The sequence below is a fragment of the Kogia breviceps genome, chromosome 9, assembly GCF_026419965.1.
Source record: "Kogia breviceps isolate mKogBre1 chromosome 9, mKogBre1 haplotype 1, whole genome shotgun sequence".
Lineage (NCBI taxonomy): Eukaryota > Metazoa > Chordata > Mammalia > Artiodactyla > Physeteridae > Kogia > Kogia breviceps.
Genome location: NC_081318.1, coordinates 24229881 through 24253186, shown reverse-complemented (window position 1 = coordinate 24253186; position 23306 = coordinate 24229881). Strand labels below are relative to the sequence as shown.

The window sequence follows — 23306 nt, the reverse complement described above, 5'->3', positions numbered from 1 at the left end:
CAACTATTTTAACTGTGGAAGCTCTTCGTGTGCACTCCAACCATTGTTCTTGGTTTTTTTTTTTTTTTTTGGTGTACATTTTACATTGTAGGTAGTCCTACTATATTGGGATTGGCCAGGTATAGAGGTATCTGGAACAGGTAAGAGGCAGTATTCTCTCAGGAGATGGTTGATTATCAAGAGAGTTGGACTGTTCCTCTCTGATGGTTGCAAATTTTGTCTAGTTACATAGAGAGGTGCTTTTGGCCACAGTGGCAGGTCAAGAAACCACAGCAGTTATTTTAACAGAGACGACTTTACATAAGGAATCAATCAATCAGGTATGGAAATACTAAAAAGGTAAAAAGAGAGCCCTAAGGGTCACATTGAGGTTTTAACCACTTGACACATCTACAACCTCTGGGTACAAATAAGAGATTGAAATATGAAAACTTAAGCATTTGGAGGATGGACCAAGTGGGACTCAGATCTCTGTTGAGCCAATGAAGAGGGGAAGAGTAACGCCCTGGAGCTGGGACCCAGGCCTCCCAGGAGGGGCTGGCAGTTGATGGGTTCTGGTGACTCTGGGGGAGGTGTGTTGAGACTGTTTCTGGGAGTGTTGGGAAAACTGCAAGCTGGAATCCATTGGTGCTACTGGGACAAGCTGCCATTGCTGAGAAGAAGAAGAATTGCTGTGGAGAAGCTGGACTGGAATAGGAAAGAGTTCGTCCCTTTTTCTTCCTGTCCATTCTCCTTTTAACATCCCCTACTGGCAGAGCCTAACAGGGAAGCAGCTGGCAAAGCAGAAATGCGGTTGGCAGTTTTCCCACCCGGGCACCACAAAGTGGAATTTTAAAAAGGCTAGGTTTAAAACTGAGTGACAGTAGCTTCATAACAGGCACAAATAGTGTGTCCAACTTAGTTAATCTCCTTGAGCTTCCCAGGAGCTGGTGGCTTCGGGTAGGCCTGCATTCCGTGCTGAAATGAACTGACCCTTTCGGGTCTGTGTGGGAGGTGCCTGTGGGACCAGATGGGAGTGTAAAGCCTGTGCGCGATGGCAGTTCTTGCTACCTCGGCGGTTGGGAGGCAGGTGGTAGAGAAATACCAGCCTGGGGTCTTCTGCTCTGGCATGATACGTTGGGCATGTTTTTTCTCTGGACACCTAACTTCTCAGTTGAGAAGAGCTAATAGTTCCAGCTCTATTGGTTGCTGTGGGGATTAGAAATAATATGAAGCGTAGAAATTTAAGGTAGAGAGACAGCCTTTTGTTTTAAGGGGGTTAGGTCGGAAGGCCAGCTATAGGCGAGGAAAGTGTGCGGTTATCGAAACAGGATGGTGACGTGATTGACCTAAAAAACGTTGTTAAGCAGGCACAATTAAAGTGACAGTACATAAAGCAGGAGCTAAAACTGCCTTGTCACAGACCGAGGCCCTGGTCTCAGGCACCCTGTCCTTCCTCACGGAGATGAAGAGCTGTGGGTCGCACCCACTGGTGCAGGGCGAGATGCCCCCTGCTCACGCCTCCTGCCTCTGAACTTTACCTGGCTGTTCTGGAGATCTGGTCACTTGTCTGCTTGTTCACTAGGTGCCAACAACTGGCACAAAACCAACCCCAACACATTCCTGAGTATGTTTCTCTCATCTGGGTGGAGGGCTAGTCTCTTTCCCAGGAGCAGCCTCCATCGGGTCTGGATTCAGCCTCGTCAAGGTCCCTTTCTGCCGTCAGCCGAGCCATGCCATGTGTATATAATGACGTTGCCTTGCCACCTGGGTGCTGCCTCTGAATGTCTGTGCTGTTCACAATTCTGGTAATTTCATTTGCCCATCCTTCTTCATGCTGGTAGTTGGTGTGATAGACGTTATGTTTTTCTGATTGATGACAGACTGTACAGTACCAAAGAGTTGTCTTTGTAGGGTTAGAATGATATCTGTCCTAAAAAAGTGGAGGCCCCATTTTGCTGAGTATTTAAACACAGGCTGAGAGTACTTTGAATTTTGTAGATAAAATATGTGGCAGTAGACCTGGCAGCCTGAATTAGACCTTGGAGTGATGTAGCTGGCAAGGCAGGATCTCAGTGTCTAAAGGGAGGCCTAAGCTGTGCGCTTACATAATTCAGTCCTGTGCTTCTGAAATGCACCGCAATTTATTGCACAAATTTGACTGGAAATCTGGCTCAATTGGAGGTTCCACTGGCACCAGCTAAATAATGGTGTCACACCCGGCATCATTTTCCCTTCTGTGTTGTTCCAGGAAGAAACTTTTAATAATAATTGTTATTTTTTAATACAGTGGAGAAGGGAAGGCATTCACAAAGAAGCATTTCTCTAACAAAATGGTATTCTTTTCTGAATGGTCTCACCCGAGCCTGCTGTCTGTTACAGAGAAAATTGCCTTCCTATTGCAAGAGGTTTGTTTTCTTTTCCTCCGGAGCCTTCCTCCTCTTGTAGAACTGTGGGAGGGCCGGTGGCACATCACCGTGCTGGATGGATTTCATCTGGCTTGCAGCCTGTGCTTTAAGTAACGGAGTTGTCTCTTCTGAGGGCACTGGATCTCCATTTTTAGCCTGGGGATGAAGGGTGAGAAATGTGGGAGACGATTTCTCCATTACTAGAAAACAAGATTTGGGGCCAATTGGTTAATTATGAGCTTCTAGTGGAAAGGAAAGAAGTTGCAGAGGGGCAGAGCCAGTCGAGATATGCCGGTCCCTGCGACTTTCCATGACCCTGCAGACCCCCCCAGGCCAGCTCTGGTCCTTGAAGACCCCCATTTTCCCTTCTGCTTTTAAATTCTGGTTTCTTATTTGTAGATTTTTTGTGTGTTCTTACCAATGAAGGTGTTTCCCACGTTAACATTAATTCGTGTTTGCACGAATTTTCAGAAATAATAGCTCTGTAGAAAGAGGCCTTAATAGAGAGACACTATTTTTATTTCTTCTCGGCTTCGTTTGCTCATTTGAGCAGCATATGAAAAGTGCATCATTCAGCAAAACTTCACACCCCTTAGTATTGTCACAGACTAGCCCTTTGAGGACAAAGGAAGGGATGTCTAATCTTTCACTATCCTTTTCTTCCATCTTAACCACAAAAAATACTACCCCGGCAATTTAGGCTTAGTATCATCTCAAATTTGTGAATTTTTTAGAGAGTTGGGATGCTAGTACTTTGGAGTCCACATTAATGGAATTATCCCTTTTTATATTGTAGCTTACTATCATTTTATTTAGCGTTGAACTCTCACACTTGATTTTTCTTTAACAGTATCAGTTCAGCTTTACTTGAATTATATATGTTCTGTAAGGATAACTATTAGCTAATGATAGATTTGCGAGTGTGTTATTTCAAAGATCACAAGTAATTGAATTCATTATGTCAAATTTGTAGCGAGTAGAGGATTGCCTTAAAGTTTTGGCCAGGTCAAAAGAAAACACTAATTATTCAGATTTTGTAAAATTGGGTTTTTTTCTAACATAACACATTGAAACTACCAGGAGTACTGCTTTTGCATCACTCCTTACAAAGAGCCTAGATTTTATGGTTGTACAGTGAGATATCTAGTCTAGAATCTTTTTAATCATTATTCAGGAATATACTTTGTGTAGTATAGAATCATGTCTGGTGAAAGTTGCCAGAGGTAGAGATATTAGAAATAGTTCACATTCAGCTGGTGCTATAGGAGACTTTCATTACTAATGGTGATATTGATCCACAGTGATGTTGCCTCCTCCATCTCTTTGTAAGTCCTCTTTATATACTAACCAGTTCCACTTATTCCCCTAATCAGAAGTGCAGATTGAGTTCAAAAAAACTTTCAGCGAGGCCTCTTTGCATTCCCCGTTTTATTCTCTCTGCATGTTGGCCTTTTCTGTGAACATGGCACTATACTAGGCACTTCGTAGTTATTCTTAAGCTCTTTTTTCCTCCCACAGATATTCCCTCCTGTGGTCTGGTAGGAAAGAATAAGACCTACAAGAAGTAATTAAATTATAGTAACACGAGGCAGAAAGTGATTAGTGCTGTAACTTCGGCTTATCTCTTCGGTCTCTTGATATTTTAGCTCTCCTTACCATCCATATTAGATGTTGTAAAACTTAGCTAAGTAGCTTTGTTTCTTAGTAACACATGTAGATCTATTTTCCCCATGGGGTTCATATTACCTGAAATATTCCTGGAATGCAAACTGAAGAGTTGCCTGATTTTGCACTAATATATTGAGTCGCTCCCTGCTTTTTACAGGATTTTCAAGTCATTTTTTGCATGGGTTTTCACTACGAAGTTATGTGTTAATATAATGCCAGGTGATTCTTATCTGGCTGATTCTTGGAAGGAAACTGAGGCAAGCTGGCAGCCAGGAGCTGCTGGTGCCAGAATCATTGTTGAGAACCTAGGCCTCTATTCTCTGGATGACAGCAAGCTGCCCACTTACTCTTGATCATTTGTTGCCATCAAATGCTTGAGGAATGTTTGATTTCATGTCCGGGACGGCTCTTTTTGTCTAACTTCAGGAGTGCTGAACTTGAGCTTTGTTCTCTTCAAGGATTCGATGCCCTTTCTGTCTCATTATCCCAGTCTTTACCGGCTGCATCCTCACCATTTCTCCAGGAAAGGTGGCACAGGCTTCATTCACCCTTGGAGCGGATGTTTATTTTCAGAGCACTGGGTCGGGGAGAGTTTTTGTCCCCACGCTGGGAAAAGAAGATGAGGCGGGGCTCTAAGGGCTTTCTCACTTTCCCTTTTCTTCCTGGGTCTGGAGCCGATTTGCTGCTGGTTGCATACATAGCTTCTTACTTGGGAGCCTTCACCTTCTTTTGCCTTGAGGTCTGTGAGGGGCAAACCCTATGCCTGCAGAAGAATTTGTAGCTAAGTGCAGGCAACCCCACGTGGTGCCTTGGATAATGGTTTTGGAGCCCTTAGAGCCTTAAAAGTTTTCTTTAAAGTCTTGACAGGGTCTTGTGGAGGGGGGGGTGAAAAGACCTAATGTTTGGTCTCCTCCTTCTCCTGTCCCCTCCCTCGCCCATCCTTACTGCATCTGCGCAGTAAATAGCAAGAACTTCTGCAAATGCTCTTAGTTGGCTGATGTAATGGAGTAGGAGAGCAATCTCCAGAGACAGATATTTTCCCACTTGCATGGTGGTCTTGAAAAGGTACTTTGATTTGGGGAAGAGCGAGTTCCTTTGGAACGTAATCCTGCACTGTGCACCGTAGATGACAGGCGAGTCCCTTCAAGGACGTGAAGCTGCCGAAATCTGCTTTCCTTCTTTCCCTCTTTGGATACTGCGAAACCCGGCTCCTCCTGGCAAGTTGCCAGGAGATTGGTAATTGGGGCCATTTCTAGGGCTTGCCACTTCCACGGCTGTCACTGTGGCTAGTGTAGGTCTAGACCACTGGTGTGTGGGGCTGGGGGGAGGGTGTGCCCATCCTGCTGTTCCCTGGCATGGGCAGGTAGAGAAATATTTGGTAATCTTGTTTTCCCACCGTTACTAGAATGTTCCCAATTGTCTTAGCTGTAAAGACGTCTAAGGAGTATTTCAAGTTACCTCGAGCTACGTGTGCAAGAAAGGGAGCGAGTTCCCCAGGTATTTACTTACTTGCCTGCTTATTTAGCCACTTTGATGTTAATCAAGCTCCTCTCTTTTGCTTTGTGACTCTCTAGACCTTTGGAGTCCCTTTTCTTCTATTGCCGTTGGTTTAAGTGGGTCCAAAGTGCTCAAAAGGCGCTCTGCGGCGCGTCTCAAAGTGTGGCCCACAGTCCTTCTCGCTACTTATTAAAAATACAGGATTGGGGACGTGACCTCAGACCTGCAGAATCGGAATACCCGATGTGGCCCGGCAGTCTGCATGTTTACAAGCTCCCACACTAAACCTGACGACTACTGACAGGCGATGACTGCCTTTGGGCACTAGGAAGCCAGGAGGGGGTAGTGTCTGCCACCCCCCGCGGGCACCCAACCCCCCCCCTCCCCCGCTTCGGCCCCCGGGATAGTTGGGATCAGAATCCCTGCTCTGCGTGTTAACAAGAAGTGAGGCACGTTCCTTAACTGTAAGCCTCACTTTCCTTGCTGTAATTGGGGATCATAGTCCACTTCATAATGAATTGAACACTCGGAGAAGCAGACCCGAGTGTTTTTTTCCTAGGTCTGATGAAGAGTGGGTGGTTATAGAAACAGTGGGTCTGCAGAGTATGAGAGAAGTGTAGTAAACTAAGGGTTCTATAAAAGCAGCAAGACACTTGAGGGGCCAAGTATCTTGCATAAGCACGGGGTTCAAAGCCCAGCCCTCTTCTAGTCTCACACTTGTGAAGTTTTTCTAATCACATCTCAGGTTTAAAAAAATATTTTTTCAATTTGATTTTTTTTTTTTTTTTTTACCATTCTCCTTTGCCTCCTTGGAGATATGTCTGAAATGTATTGCATTGTTGTGAATTTGGGACTTTCCCAGACCATGTCTCTTTAATAGACCCTATTTACCTTTAAGAGATGTTTTTAGGAGGAAGAAATAGAGCTAATTGGGAAATAAAGCAAAAAGTGTCTTTTTCTTTGAAACAACTCCTGGGGACTGTTTTGGGTATATGAATCTTCTGTGTGTGGTCCTATAGGTATAGTGGTGCAAGATACCTTCCATTTGGCCAAGGTGGTTACGATTTTGAACCTTTCCCCAGCTGCTGACTATAGATTTCTATCTAGTTAGATCTGCCTTTTATAAAAATGCTATTGTGTATGTTAAGGATAATAAATAGTGGATATCCCTGTGGATTGTGTCTCTTGGCTGCCAAGGGAATTGAACGGTCCTTGATTGTAAATATGCCCAAGGCATGTGGTAATGTTCCTATTTTAAGTCTATAATTCAAATGGAAATTGCAGCCTTTGTTTATTAACATAGCTTGTGTGGCAGGGCAACTGGAACTGGTCCATTTACTGTTTGAAATTTTATCCATTTAAATCTGATCGTGTCTGTTCTTATTTTAATTCAGCAGTCTGTTTTAAGATTTTCGTAGAGTATAATTCTGCTTGGCTACTTTTAATATATTTCAAGCCTCCTTTAAAAAAAAAAAAATCAAACTTGTTTTTGACCCTGGTTATTTGAGAGCATGTTGGTAGTTAAATTATTCCCTTCTGCCTCATGGAAAGATACGTCTATGAAAGAAAATCATTTTGAGGAAAGGAAAAAGGAATTTCATGCATTTCTTGTGAGGAAAAGAATGGCAGGTTATTTTGCCTCTGAGAGAAATAAAAGTATGAGACATTGTGAGCCAAGAAAAAGGTTGGCCAAACAAGGCTTGGGGGTGTCCTATCCCTAAACATTTTTTTTGGTTTAAAAAACCCCAACATTATAGAATGATACAGAACAAACATTTCTTATTATACCACATTTGCTTCAGATCCTCTTTTAAAGAGACAAGCTTGCAGATGAAGTTGAAAGTCCCTGTGGACTCATCCTTGACCCCATTTCTTTCCCATTCTGTTTCTTTCTCTGCTCATCCTGCATCAGTTAACTAACCATTGACTTTGGTTTCTAGGTATTTTTATACTTTGGCTATTTACATAGCTCTAGGAATAATGTTGCTTGTGTCTTTTTTAGTCTGTGTTTAAATCATCATTCTACAACTTGTTTTCACATTTGTTCATTTATTGCATTGCTCTCAGACTCACTGCTCTCCGTTCTGCTCTGTGACTCTACAGAGCCGACTGTAAATTTTACATCGTTAACATGAGCATTGTGGTCCTTGTCTTGCATGAGTGAGACCTCTCTGGGGTATATATACCCTCCTGTAAGTAGAATTTCCCAAGCATAGTGATGCATATCTTCAGCCTTAACCAGATGATGCCGAGTAGCACCATGTGAAAGTGCCACGGTGGTTGAACCATTTTATATTCCCATCAGTGGTTACAGCACACCTGTTTCCCCTCATCCTCATTTTAAAAATTTGACAGTATATTGCATGTCCTATAGTATCTCAGCTTACATTGCCCTGATTATTAATGAAGTGATACCTTTTTTCATACACTTAATGTCCAGCTGCAGTTCTTTTGTGAAATGCCTGTTTGTACATTTTGGCCAATTTTTCTGTTAGATAGTTTCTCTTACTGATTTGTTCTTCCTTCCTTTACTGAGTAAATCAAAGTAATGAGAGAAGTTCCAGCAACTCTCACTACCACGGGTACCCACCTAATAGTACCTGCATCCACACACCTAAAGGTGAAGTATTGGAGCTCCTATGGAAAGCCATCCCCTCCTTACCTATGCATTAACAGTTCTATCCTCTTCCTTCTGCAGTATCACTTATTTGCTTTCCACAGGACGTTTGCCTGTTATTTCGCCCCTCTAAAACCGGAAACCAAAGCCCCTTCTCTTCACCTTGCTTCCTCTGCCAGCTGCCACATAATCTCTTTGTATTTTGTAGCAGAACTTTCTGAAGTATCGTATGTACTCACTTTCTCCACTTCTTCTCTTCCCATTCCTAGTTCCAGTTAGGCTTTTGCCCCTGCTGCTCCACCAAATTTAATCTTGCCAAGTTACGGACGACCCACACTTAGCTAAATCCAACAAGCGGATCTTAGTCCTCAGCTCGTTTGCCGTGCCTTGTGCATTGGACACAGTTGGTCTTTCCCTCCTTAATTCACTTTCTTTCCTTGGCTTCCAGGACATAACGTTGGTTGTTTCCTCCTGCTGAGAACACTGATAGCTCCTTCTCAGTCTCCTTTTATACATTCCTTCTCTTATTCCTTACCTTTCAATGTTATAATGCCTCAGTCCTCTGTCCTTTTCAATCTCATAGGTTTAAATACCACCTATATGCCAACCACTTCCAAATGTAAATTACCAGCTCAGAGCTTTTTTCCAGACTCCACACTGCCTACTCAAAACCTCCACCTGAGAGTCTAGCAGGCCCGTAACCAGACTCCTGACCTCACCCACCTTCCTCTACCTGTGGTCTTCCTCACCCCACCTATTATTCCATTTGCTCAGATAAAAAAAAAAACCTTGGAGTCACACTTGATTTCTCCCTCTTTTCTCACCTCACATTTCATCTATCTTCTTTCAGAATATTCCCAGATTCTGACCACTTCTTACACCCTCACTGCTCTTCCTTGATGTAATCTAACATCATTTCCCACCCAGATGAATGCCGTAATCTCCTAATTGGTCTCCCTTTGTTCTCTCTCTTCCTTGCTGTAGTGTCTCTTCTCAGTACAGTGACCCAAGTAATTCCTTCAGATGTTAAGGCAAATGTGTGACTTTGTCTGTTGTTCTCCCCTCTCGAACTCAGCTGTAGCCACAGTGATGTCTCTGCTGTTCCTTGAACCCACCAGTCATCTCCTAACTCAAGGCTTTTGCATTGGCTGTCCTCTCTGCCTGTCTCTAGATGACTACATCCCATACCTCCTTTGAGTCTTTGCTAAAATGTAATGTGATCAGGGTAGGCCTCACTGAGAAGTGTACACCTGTGGCTCAGTACTCCAGTTCTCTCTTATCCTGTTCTGCCTGTCTTTATTTTGTTTCACTTATCAGCTACTGAGTCTGTGCTTTGGCCTGTCAGTTTGTTCATGATGCTTTTTCAGTAAAGAACTCTTTAAAATTTTAGTGAAGCCACATTCATCAATGTTTTCATAGTTTGTGTTTATTCAGCCTTGTTTTAAGAAATCCTGCAGGATCCTAGGGTCCAGTAAAATTTTTGGCTACAGTTTTTTGGCTGCTAGATGGGCTAGATTAAATTTGGCCTGAAACGGAGTTGAGAATAAGGCCTTGATTAGGAGTCCCTTCCGTTCCCTCCAGATGAGCATTAACCAGAGACCTCATTTTGGCATGATGAGGTCCTGTTCAGAAAAAAAAAAAAAGCCAGGCATGCCTTTTAGATGCTGAGATTGGGCCTCCTTCCCAAACCAAGGAGAGGTAAAGATGATTGAAGTAATCTCTAACGTGAGTCATTGCAGGGCCTACATACAGTGTCACTTCTCAGGATGAACAGTGATTATAGCACATATTGGTTTGTGTATTATCCGCCCACCAGATAAATCAAGCATTCTTTTCTATTTTTAATTTTAAAGTATTTCCATGTAGATTAGAATCTAAACTAGGTAGTCCTTTTAGCAGGCAAGATTCAGCTAAAGTCTTGTTTTCTCAGAATACATTCCATACCTCAATTGCCTCTTAGAGATTTCAAAGGCTTTTATGTACCTGGTAATTTGGAGGAATTGCTTTTATTTTGTAGTTTCTTAGGGACTTCTAATATCTCTCTTGTAAGATGTTTGCAGATGTCAATAGCTACTAGATCTTCAGGGTTAGGGTAATAAGATGACTCTGTTTTCACTTGTGGTATCTTGTTTTCTGCTCGTGCTATGAGTTCTTTCCAAGCTTCATGAGAGATGTATAATCAGACTCAAGTCACCTTGTTTTTTTCTTGGAATGTTTGGTATACTATTTATTTTCTTTCCTTCTTTTGAGAGCATCTTGGCTTGGCCCAGTCCTGTCGAGCATCTTTCTTGTTCACACTGCCATGTTCACACATTTAGGTGTATCTCATCCCATGATCTTCATTCGAATGCCTGTTGAAACTATATTTCTTAGCACTCCTTGTTTTGGAGTTCCAAACAAGTGACATTGCCTTAAACCTCTGTGGTGTTTCAGAATAGATAGGGTACGGTTCTGATATCAGGTTCTGTGACACATCATAAGGCTGTGTAAGGGAAATGCCAAATTATTTTGTTCAATTCATTAAAAAAAAATGTTGTTCACTTAGTGAATCACACAGCTACGCTCTGTGAATAGGTTGCCCTGTATTGCTAGGGGAATATGAATACGCTGGGACTTCTTTATTCCTGATGGCTGATTCTGATAACCATTGATTTTTGTCTTTATTAAAAATCCTGTTCATTACTGGCACGTAGCATCTTCTGTCTAGCAAGCATTCTTACACTATCATTAGTGTCATCATAAACTCTATTTTAGGGCTCCTCAGTAGTGACCCACTATTTTCATTTGGCTGCCTGGATGGTTATAAAATATCCATAATCCTATACATCTGCCCTTAGGTTAGCCAGCACTCCCTCTAGCCTGGCAGCTCTTATTTGTCCCATTTTCCTTGTTAAGGAAAACTCAGTGTTATGTTTATTTCTTTAAAGATTTTCATGTTTCAGGCCGTACTTCGCTTATTAGGCAGTGATCATGGTTCCCCATGACTTTGATCAGAGTTTGGAAATCCCAGTTGCTCCTGTTCAGAGTGTGGAGGTTCCCACGCATCAACTCTGAGAAAGTATAAGGATTCACCTTCAGTTCTAAAGGTGCCTTAAGTTCTTTGAAGAGCACGAGAATGGTGCTGCTGCCTTTTTTTTTTTTTTTTTTTTTTTTTTTTTTTTTAAGCCAGAGAAATTAGAAGACAGGTGGATGGTGAATGTGACGCTCAAACTCAAATAACTATGCACAGTCTTGGTGATATCGGTGAATTGAAATGTTTAAATGATGTGTTTTGGACACCAAGGCTTGCTTTGGGTCTAGGAGGAAACCTCTATTTCGCTGCCCTTGACCTCAGAATTGTCATTAGTATTACTTTAAATATGGGGGTATCAGGCTTCCCTGGTGGCGCAGTGGTTGAGAGTCCACCTGCTGATGCAGGGGACGTGGGTTCGTGCCCCGGTCCGGGAAGATCCCACATGCCGCGGAGCAGCTGGGCCCGTGAGTCATGGCCACTGAGCCTGCGCGTCCGGAGCCTGTGCTCCGCAATGGGAGAGGCCACAACAGTGAGAGTCCCACGTACAGCAAAAAAAAAAAGAGGGGGGGGGTGTATTAAAATGATATATGTTCTTTATTTGAGAGTATTTGGCTATTTAAGAAAACATAATTTGAATACTTTAAGTATAGAATGAATTATTTAGAGATCTTGTCGTGTCAGGTGTGTAAGAGATGGCAAAGCAAAGTTGAGGCCAGGTGGTCTAATCATACAGGATGGGGAAGCAATGGTGTGCATCTAGGTTAGGGGTTATGGCTTAATTTTCTCCTTTTTTCCTGATCCCCCCCCCCCCCAAATATAACTGGGATCACAAAAGACAACAGAAAAGGACAGGGTCTCCGTTCTCATGCAACTTGGGAGCTAGCGGGAGAGACATTAATCATACCAACCAATTAGCCAACATCTCCCAATTTCTTGTACACGAGCTCTAGTCCTCCATACGCTGTCCTCCCAGACTGCAAACTTCTGGGGTTCCTTCGCTTTTATCCCCTCTATCCACTCCCTTGTCAGTCACTATTAATTTATTTCTTAAAGAGATTCTCCTAGCTCTTAAGTTCCTGTCAATTCCCAGTTCTGTTGCCTTCATCCGGACCCTCTCTCATCATCTCAGTTATATTACTCAGAGCCCCTCTTTTGGGGGAGGTCTGGGCCCCAAGAAATAATGAAGGGATTGGCTGTGTATTTGTGTGCTGAAATATTGTTTATTCCTGTCTCTCTCCTTTTGCTTGTCTTTTTTTCCCCCAATTCTAATTTTCTTTCTAGTTTTTTCCTATCCTGCAAACTCATGTTAAGTCCCACCTTGTCGATGAAACATCTCCTGATTACTTTCCACTTCCGTGAATTCTGATAGCACTTAGTCCCTAGTCTATATCACATAATTTAGCACTTATTCAGAACTGCTTTGTGTTACTTCATATCTGCAGGATTTCTTCTGTTATTGTTAGGTTACAAGGAGTTTACGTCCAAGAGTATAACATACATTTACATAGTGCTTTGTCTGAGGCTAATAGTTGGTAGGTGCTTAATAAAGGCTTACAGAGTAATAGAATGAGATTTATAGTATATCTGTAAATATTAGAAGGGCCCTAATACTCAGTGAGCTTCTTCTGTACTGCAGTTTACATAGCGCTTTCCCTGTTGATGAACATTTAGGTTGTTTCCAGTTGTGTAAACATTCCGTTGCTTATTTTTGAGCCTGTCATTTGAAAAAAGATAGTCTTGTTCCCTGTAAAGCATTTCAACCAAATAACTTGTTAATCGTTTACTATATATCTAACAATTATTCAATATTTGTGATACTGGGAGCTAGAGCATATTTCCGGTCTGTTGTCATTATCTCGCACTCTTGGCTGTGTTCATGTGTCAGTTTTTGCTTTGTTTTCCCATTCCTGATGCAGTATTTTATTTTGCTTTAAGGATAAGAACAAGAAACTGCGTCCCCTCTATGACATTCCCTATATGTTTGAAGCCCGGGAATTTCTGCGAAAGAAGCTTATTGGGAAAAAGGTAAGTGATGGCAGAAACATAATTTGCAAGTGGTTAGGGGTTGTTTTAATCTGAGCTCTTGTGATGGGATCCCAGAAACCAGCAGATGACTCTCCTCCACCAAGTCAAGTGGTATTACTTTGATATGAAGAGAGGCATGCCTCTATCTCAGGAAGTGGCATCCCTTGGGAGAAGTTTAAAATTGGGGCCCTGACCACAGTATGATTTCCAGGGCTCTCATGGCATGTTTTTTCCAGGGTCCAGGCTCAATTCCAGTTTCAGTAATTGCATATTACCCTGAGCTCCATCCACTTCCATTAAAGCAGAGTAGCTCTCTGCTTCTCTCCAGCCACTTGCATTAAAAGTTGGGGCTGTGGGATTTGCTAGTGAAAGAAAGTGGCTGCTTTTTTCTGACTCTCCTGTTTCTGAGGAGAAGAGGGCTTCTGGAATAGGAGCCTGCCTTTTGTGGAAAAGAGGGTGTGGTTTCCTGGTGGTTCGTTGGGAGACTTTCTGGTGTAGTGCAGCGGCCCAGAGGCCCTCACAGGGCATTTCCTTGTGTTCTTAGAGCAGAATGTTCTGTGACCTGCCGCAGAACTTGCTATTCTGGGAAGCTGATAATGAGCCTCCGATCTTCCTCCTGATTTTCCCTGACCTCCCCAACCTACATATCCCGGACATTTCTTTGTGTCCTGGGTAAACAGAGGAAACGAATAGAATAGTTCCTGTGGTAATTGAGGGAAATCTGTTCAGAGAAAAGACTGTGATTTGTCTTCTCCTTACTTTCTGTCGGTGGGGATTCTTCTAGGAAATGTTATGTTTGGGGCCAACTTTTATTTTAGGTTCCGAAAGGTAAGGCCATTTGGTTCTAAGTCTGACCTCAACATGTTGAAGCCATGTTAGCAAAGTAGTGTAAAATAAATATAAATATAACCCATTTTATTATATACCACAGTCACTAGAATGATAAATTACTGCAGGAGATTCTGAAGCTGGGCAAAAGATGAAATTGCTAATTTTGAGGTAGAGAAACCAAACTGGATTCCCTAAAACAAGTATTAATCTCCTCAGATTCCTTGAGAGAATAGGCTCATTTGTCATTGTATAAAACATGACAGAATGCTGTATTCATTCATGAAGTGTAGTGCAAATGATAGCTTTAAGCCTCTTTCAATTTCTAGACGTCTTGTTATCTGATTGAATGTCTGACGTCTCTGTTTCACCAAGTTGATACCATATCACTAATTTACTGGCTCATAAACAATGGCATAGAGACAAGCAAGGAATTCCCCCTGCACGTGTTCATTTCTATTGAAAGACATCCAAAACCACACTGAAAGGAGTGGCAGCGCGTATTTGCTGCATGCACAGCCAGTTGTGGGGTGTGTATTCTGGCATCCACCTGGTTTGTTTGAATATTGCCCTTCCCTGATTGCGCTTCATCCCTAGGAGCAGAGATCACAGCTCGGGGTAGCAGCTGCTGAATGGTTCTAGAAAGTTAGCCCAGGCCTCTGCTCTCAAACACTATGTGCCTGCTGGGCCTTTGTAAAGTCCTCTTGTCTCAGGATAAAAGGACTGACCTCCAGTGTCAGATATGGTGGCAATTCTTAAGCAGTTAGGCTCCTTCTTGGTGAGAGAGAACTCGTTTACTGGTTCCTCTGCATCAGAGTTGATTGGATTCTATTTGGGCTGAGCCTAAGTTTTGTCCCCCACGGTGACACTGTGTAAACGATGAATACTGTATCCCTGCATAGGGAGGAGGATGCAGCTAAGCTCTGCTGGGCTGGAACATTCCTGATGCAAACTGCTTTTCCTGACTCACCACCTGAAACCACTTGCCTGTCTTCTGGGCCCATCATTTGCGACAGCGAACACCCATGTGCTCTGGAGTCTGGGAGCAGGCAGGGCAGTGGCTGCCTCAAGGGGGTGGCTAGCACATCATCACACATTTCTGCCAATTCCCTTCAGACCTCTGCAGCTGTTCAGTGCAGCACATGGTGATTAAGAGGCACCGAGAGGGAGCATGTGTGCCTGTGCACGGAAGCTGATTAGTACAGCCTGTCACAGCTTAAACAAGATAATGGAGGTAAAAATCATCTTCTCTGCCCAGACTATTATTTGACCATCCCAGAGAGTCTATAATAAGACAGTTTGAAGGGGTTTCTAGACTGTAGAGCACTGGGATTGAAGGTAAAGTGGTGAGGTGCTTTGTTAGATTCAGTGGCCTCCATTTCAGTTATAGAAATTCACTTTGGTTCACTCCCAAGATTTAATTCTGGCTAAATGCCTTAAAGTAACCAGGCACCTCTCTGAGGCTTGGTTTTAGCATTTGTGAACTGGGAATATTATTTGCCTTTCCTCTCTCATGGATGAGAATCCAGGATAATACTAGTCATTCATGTTTTTCTAGCTGCCTGTTATGCTATGTGGTTTGTTTATTATTTGTTTAATAATACTAATTTCGTTTAGAACCTAGCATCGCCTGACTTTCTCAGGTCTGAGGTCAAGGGATGTGAATCAGTGCGCAACTAATTTGACTGCCATCAACCCCTTGTGCAGATTTGGGTGTCACCTGGTTCCAGCTTCTATAAAATATGTATCAGCTTGTGTTGGAGTGTATATTTGTGTGTGTGTGTGTGTGTGTGTGTGTGTGTGTGTGTGTGTGTGATCTGGTTTAAGGGAGAGGTAGGATATGTGTGTATCCAGGAAGTGTTTCAGAAGCTGTCTGAATTGCTATACTGCCTGGTAGAATGCCCTCCCCATCCCTTGTTTACCATCTGCCATCTGTGCTTTCACTAAAATATGACTAAGGAATATGCATGGAGAAGAGAACTGTCTTGCTAATTTCTTCTCGGTTTCTTCATGGTCCCAGTGTAGTGGACGCATGGAATCCTTGGTAACTTCAACATGTCCCTTAGTTTTCCAGAATGGCATCCTTAGTGAGTATAAGATGGTGGGATGCCCTCCTAAGAGAACCAGAGCTAAGGTCCTCTTCTGATAGCAGGAGCAGTTTCTTTCTCTGTGTACATTTTTTTTTTCTTAATGTTTAGAGACGGTCAGCCCAAGGAAAGCAAGAGTTTGTGTGCCTAAGTCATTTTGCTCTCAGTGGAATAAGGTAGTAATAGCTGAGATCTTCACTGGGAATTTTCTCCAGCTATTTCATAAAATCTCTAAATATTTTTTAATCTGTTTAATACAGCATTTACAAATGACATATGAATCACTGTAACTCCTGTCCCTTGATTGCAAAATTTCTATCACCATGGGAACCTTTGTGTTCAAAGTTGTAACTTGTTTGGGCAATTGAAGGGTCAAAAATGGTGGATGAGATGAAATTGCAAGAAGCGATGAAGCTTCAGCCCTGGCAATAGATAGGAGAGCCTGGATGAGCATCTATCTCCAGAAACTCTACCCCCCAATTCGTCTGTTCCCTAAAGGTTTTGCCACTGTTTCTGTTGATACAAGTAAATTTGGGGGATGAGGCTCATTTGTAAACCAACGGCTGAGTTTGTATCATTTTTATGCCATTAAAATTAGTTCCATAAACGAGGTTGACTCTTTAGCCACTAAGAATTGGGTAATTTTCTTGATAAATGCAGACGTTTGGGAAGTTATTGGGCTATGAATTGGGGAATTATTTCTAATTCATATTGTTTTAGATTGTTCTTTTTTGGAAACCTATTTTACTTGAGAGTTGTACTTTTGGGGACCTGGGGCTCTTTGGGGTGAGTGGAAATGATTTCCACGTGTACCGGATTTACAATTCCAGCAGGTTCAAAACTGAACTCATGGTAAATCTGGTCTGTCTAGAATGGTTGGTATTGTATGTAAACGATATTATCTCTATTCTAGATTAATGTGCCTTTATGAACCAGGCCAGCAACCCAACCACTGTTTAATAGCCTTGTTTCTATGGGATAAAATATTCTGAATGTCTAAATCAGCTATGGAAGATAGGGCTCATTTGTTCTTTGGTGGTGGCTACCTATGTGTGATTTTCATGCTATTCCAATATGTAGCATGAACTAAAGACTTTTTTTTAAAAAAGGCACTTCATATAATGCTTATTCTAGTCTAAAGAGTAGAGCTGTCATTTATTGAGTTGTTTCTTGATGGAAAAATACTGAATTTTGTTTTCACTTTACTTAACTTTCACCTCCACCCTGAAAGATGTATGTATCCTTCCTATTTTCATAGGCATAGAAACCGAAACTCATAGGAATTAGGTATCTTACCCCAGATGTGTACGCTTTTAATCATGATTTTGAATTAAAAGGCATCTGGAAAGGCCCACTCTCCTATTGTATGTACTGAATCACGTGTAGATAGCCAGGGTCACGGTGATTTTGGGGATATGCCAGTTCTTGTGTATAACGTGTACTCTACTTGCTGTGAGAAGTTGATCCTCTTCAGCCGTATCGTCCTTGTCTACAGATAGCCGCAGGTGGTGAGAGCACCATGGATCAGCCCTCTGATTGCTTTTTTTTTTTTTTTTTTTTTTTGCGCGGTACGCAGGCCACTCACTGTTGTGGCCTCTCCTGTTGCGGAGCACAGGCTCCGGACGCTCAGGCTCAGTGGCCACGGCTCACGGGCCCAGCCGCTCCGCGGCACGTGGGATCCTCCCGGACCGGGGCACGAACCCGTGTCCCCTGCACTGACAGGTGGACTCTCAACCACTGCGCCACCAGGGAAGCCCTCTCATTAGTCTTTGAGGTGTCCCTGTGAAGTGATGTTTCCTCAGATTGATCTTCAGAGAAACCAGTGTCAGATTACATATCCTTCAGTTACGCAGACAATGTGAGGTCATAGGTAACTGTGCTAAGCCAGTGTGGAGCTTGATTGTCCTTTCTCTTCGACCTCTTGACAGAGATGAGGCTTCTGGGAGAAGGGGAAGGACAGGTCACTTTTTGATCTTGGGCCAGGGCCCCGCACGGGTTGAGGACTGGTCCCTGAAGGTACCCGGTGTAGGCTTCCTCAGCCGAAGCCGTGCTCCACTCAGCCGGTGAGAGCCCTTCAAGGGCATGGAGCTTTTCTGAGGAGGATTCTTTCACTCTTCTCACGGGCTATATCACAGGGCTGTCCTGTTGCTTAAAAATACTTCTGCCATGTGTTACTTAATCCACTGTGTTAAGTACAAAGCTGGCAGTCTGGAGATTCTTGTTCTTAATTACCTCTAATGTATTTCAGTTTGGTTTTTGTAAACATTTCCTTTGTCATCTCCACAATTTCTACTTCATATTAATGTGATGCACTCATGCTATGGAAAAGTCCTTTACATTAATGATCAAAACAGGCCCTAAGGTTGTGAATGCATTGTGATTTAAATCGACAGGTTTATGCGAGGTTGCTTGTCCTTGCTTTTTCAGTGCCAGCTGTTACCATCAATGTGGCTGTAAATTTTTTGAATAAATGGCTTGAAGATATTCACCAAATCGAGTGATATTTTGAATGGCTCGTATTTTCTGACCATGCCTTTTCCAAGTAAGACTTCTCCCACTTAGACGGGCCAGGAGCGTGTCAGTGTGCACTGGAGACCAGGGGTCATTGTAGATGCCCTCGACCCCTTGGCTTGACTCATCAACTCCCTTGTCTGGTGAGGTAATTAACAGAAGTGACTGGAGCATGGCCTGTTTCTGGAGACTCACTGAGTTGTTCTCGGCAAGGTAGTGCTCGCCCTGCTGCCACTTAAGAGCTCTTCTCGACGGGTGTTTGGTTTTTTTACCTGCAGATTGTGCAGAGTACCTCTGTGCTTTCGGGACCGTCAGGGTGCTGAGCTGAGCATATAGCTCTTTGGCAAAATGTGGTATTTGTATGGTGTATATTGTAATGCCTTCTTCGGAAAGGACCTCTTAGTTGAATGAAGAAACTAGAACTTTAAACTGCATTCCTGGAAATGTCTTCTGTATGCTCACCCGTGGGAAATGATTTATTAGCTACCAGAATCCTCAGGATCTCCTGTCTTTGGTTCCTACCGGGCATCACGTTGTTTAAAGACTTCTCTTCCCTGGACTCCCAGGTTGCTCGTAGGCTCTGGTGAAGCCCTTACATTTAGAACTGATTTTTGGTCAGCTTGTCTTAAGCCACCCACTCCTGATCTTTTCAGCGAGGATTCTGAAATGCCGTCCTTGGGGCTGGAACTTTCCATTCCTGTTCTCTGCAAATTGGGATTTTATTTTAGGGGGAGATTTGTGCTGAATCAGCTCAGCTGTGTTTGGGGGTAGGGAGAGAACAGGCTTTTTTTCCTGCTTTAAAAATAACCCTTATGTGCCAAAAACCCTATAAAATGTGCTGAATTGCAAATCTTCCAACTTCCTATACCTCCTGGTTTACAGCAAATAGATTCTTTTGAGCTTAGGCTCAATGATAGTGTATAGACTATCTTATAGTGTGGAAGAGAGTAAAGTGAGACTGTCCAGATGTGCTCAGTTGGGAAGGAAACCCAACTCCTGCTATCTTTTCTCACAATATTTTTTTATTCGGTAGTTTCATCTTACAAGGGTCTATGTAGGGTTAGCACATATAACTTTGCTGGTAAGAGAAAGGGTTTGGTGTTTTTGAAAAATAAGACATCATTCAGAAGTAGTGAGTCCAATTTTTAGGCACAGGCTCTGAAGGGTTTCTTTCTGTGGCCTCTGTTTTTGCTGTGTCCAGAAAGTTAGGCTCATATTTCCGGTTGCTTGCTCATATTTCTTTCCCGAGGGCATGAACGACCTGTGGGTGTACAAGAAGGTAGTATGCACAATTGTCTCTTGGTTCTAAGGTGGAAATTCCTCCAATTCTTTTTTTATTTTTTTAAGACTTTTTTGCTGTGGACCATTTTTAAAGTCTTTATTGAATTTGTTACAATATTGCTTCGTTTTTTTGTTGTGGTTTTTTGGCCAGGGGGCATCTGGAATCTTAGCTCCCAGACCAGGGTTGAACCTGCACCCCTTTCATTGGAAGGTGAAGTCTTAGCCACTGGACTGCCAGGGAAGTCCCCCCCCAATTCTTTACAGCTGGGTGACTGAAGTGGTGTCTTAGGGCTGCAGCTTCATAATTAGGGCCATGCGGTTGTGAGCTCAAAAGCTATATGCTCCTTGTTTTCATTTGTTTAAAATCTGAGCAAAACTTTTGATTCTTACTGAATCGAGTTCTTTTGTTGGTGTGTGGAACTGCCGTCTTGCTTTCACTTACCAGTTATCTTTACTCTGGCAAATTTTCAGGTATTCCTAAAGAGCTGCAATTCTACCCCATGAGGATTGCTGGCTTGGATGGTCTTTCCTGGCGTTTTCATAATGGTGGGTATAGCGGGATGAATAGTGTCCCCTCAGAATTCATCTCCTTTTAGAACCTCAGAATGTGACCTTCTCTGGAAATAGGGTCTTCACAGATGTAATGGGTTAAAGTGAGGTCCTACTGGATTAGGGTGGGGTCTGAACCCAAAGACCTGTGCCTTCCTTAGGAGAGGGTGGGACACAGAGAAGGACACGTGACAGTGGAGATGGAGATTGAAGTGACGCAGCTGCAGCATGGAATGCCAAGGAGACAGCCAGGAGCCACCAGTAGCTAGGAAGAGGCAGGGAAGGATTCCTCCCTAGAGCCTTCAGAGGGCGCATTGGCCCTGTGTACATCTTGAAGTCAGACTTGAGGCTTCCGAAGTCATTAGAGTAAATTTCTGTTGTAAGCCAACCAGTTTGTGGTGCTTGGGTTACAGCAACCCTAGGAAAGTAAAGCAGCAGAACTGTAGGTTAGCTTCCTGTTTTGTTTTTTTTTTTAATTTTTAAAATTTATTTATTTATTTATTTATGGCTGCATTGGGTCTTCATTGCTGCATACAAGCTTTCTCTAGTTGCAGTGAGCGGGGGGCTACCCTTCGTTATGGTGCGCGGGATTCTCTTATGGTGCGCGGGATTCTCCTTGAGGTGGCTTCTCTTGTTGCAGAGCATGGGCTCTGGGTGTGCGGGCTTCAGTAGTTGCGGTACACAGGCTCGTAGTTGTGGCTCTCAGGCTCTAGAGCTCAGGCTCAGTAGTTGTGGCGCACGGGCTTAGTTGCTCCACGGCATGTGGGATCTTCCCGGACCAGGGCTCGAACCCGTGTCCCACGCATTGGCAGGTGGATTCTTAACCACTGTGCCACCAGGGAAGCCCAGGTTAGCAGCTTTGTCTATCTGACCAGTTGACTCTTGGCTAGAGTTCTCGTTTTTCAGTTTTGTACAAGACTGTCTTGTCTTTAGGTATTTGTGTTTATTCTTTCCGTCGTTACTCCTCCTGCGCTTTAATGCCGTCCCATCTTCAGCAGCTGACAATTGGTATAGAGTAATTAATACTTGAGAGCACAATTCTAGTGTTGTCGGTAGGCTTACCCTCGGGCTTCTGTCCTGTTTCCCTTCCTTGAAGGATGAGTGCTGATGTCCACTTAAGAGGGCTGCCACAGTCACGGGGCCTCCATCACTTGGACTTTGATCATTAGTGTTTTGAAATATGGCACACCCTGGGAGAAATCATTCCTGGCAGGAGCTTTTGATGAACCATGTTCATCCCATTTAAGGCTGATGAATAGGACATTAGGAACAATAAGCACCATGTGTAACATGTCACCTGCTTAGGGTGTGTGCTGTGGGGAACTGTGCGTGAGTGTTCTTCTGTAACTACAGGAATCTCAGATTTTGTCTTTAATCTGGTCATTTTGGACCAGAAAATTTTTCTGCAACTTTGCCTTCCCACCTCTTCTGACTGCAAAAAGTGATTGGGCTGGGCTGATGAGCAGGTGGTCCTCTTCTGAAGACAGAGGTTGAGTAGGTTTATCCTTTTGTAGGACTCAGTCCCTAGGAGAAGGCCGGAAGTGGCAGCCTGGGGAAGTCGACTCATTTTTATTATTCATTCAACAAATATTTCTTGAGCAACTACTCCATACCACACCTCGTTCAAGACGTTGGGGATCGAGCCTTACAAACACCTGCTGTCATGGAACTAATAGTTTGGAAAAGGCACATGGTGGTGGGGTACCTTTTTGGAGGAAAAATATGAGTAAAATATCATCTCTGTCACAAGTTGCCTACAGTCTTAACTGCGGTAAGAATACATCAAAATGTGTGAAGTTGAATAAGAACAGATTAGGATAACTGAGATAAGAAATATGTCTCTTGTCAGGATTGGATTAATATTAATGGGAATTGTACAGATTATAGTTGTCTTTCAGAGACGAGAGGTCACACCTGCTGTGTGACTTTCTGCACTTAATGGCTTCAGCTGTCTCTTGTATATGAATATTTCCACCCCTGATTTCTTTCTCTGCCTTAAGATCAGTTTCCAGCTGCTGAATACTAGATACCCAAATACAGATGCCGGTAGATAGCTGTCATCTATTATGTCTAAAATGTAGTTCTTGGCTTCCATACGATTTTCTTCCCTGCTCACAAACTGCCTTGGCTACCTTTGTTGTTGGTCTTGGATAATGTCACCACCCACCTGTTACCCCAAACGTGAGTATCAGCAGTCTCCCCTTTCCAATTTCATCTGATTCTGCCATAGCTCTCACTTGCAAATCTTCCCTTTCACAGAATCACCCACGGCTACTAGTCTGTGTGCTCCTTGTCTCTCAGTCACCGCAACTGCATCTTAAGTAGTTCTGCTCCTTCCAGTCTCTGCCATCTTTCACGTCGCTGTCAGCATCGCTTCCTATATGCACAGCCATGGTCATCGCACAGACTCTGGTGACACCCAGATGGCTGCAGAAAAGCATCTGACTCCTTAAATGAAGATAGAGGAAAGCCGGTTGTATATAAAATAGCATAATGTCATTTAGGGATGTTTCCATTTCCAGTCTTACTTTCTACTCTACCCTCCATATGATACGTCACAAGTAACTTCTCACCCTTGTGTCGACATGCCAAGCCCTTTCACAGCTTCTTGCTTTCACACTTCTTTTTCTGTAAGAATCTTAGCACGGTTCCGTATTCCTGGCTCCCCATGTAATGTCAGGGGCTGTCCTGTTACTCCCCTGTGCCCGTTTCTGGAGTATCTGTTCCCAGGTCTGACCTCCCTCACCGTCTATGGGGCAAGGAGCCTGTCTGACCCTTTCTTCAGCTCTCAGCGCCAGATGTCAGGAATCAGATGAGGATCCCCCAATAACTCTTTACAGAGG

General features: G+C 43.3%; 1 protein-coding gene across 1 annotated transcript in view; it reads left to right on the top strand.

The window, feature by feature from the left end:
• The window catches only part of SND1 (staphylococcal nuclease and tudor domain containing 1), a 424132-nt gene that overhangs the window by 148059 nt on the left and 252767 nt on the right, over positions 1–23306 (top strand). Inside the window, exon 11 of the mRNA XM_059074202.2 lies at positions 13118–13207. Within this exon, the coding sequence (XP_058930185.1) occupies positions 13118–13207 (90 nt within the window). The remainder of the gene's footprint in view (positions 1–13117; positions 13208–23306) is intronic.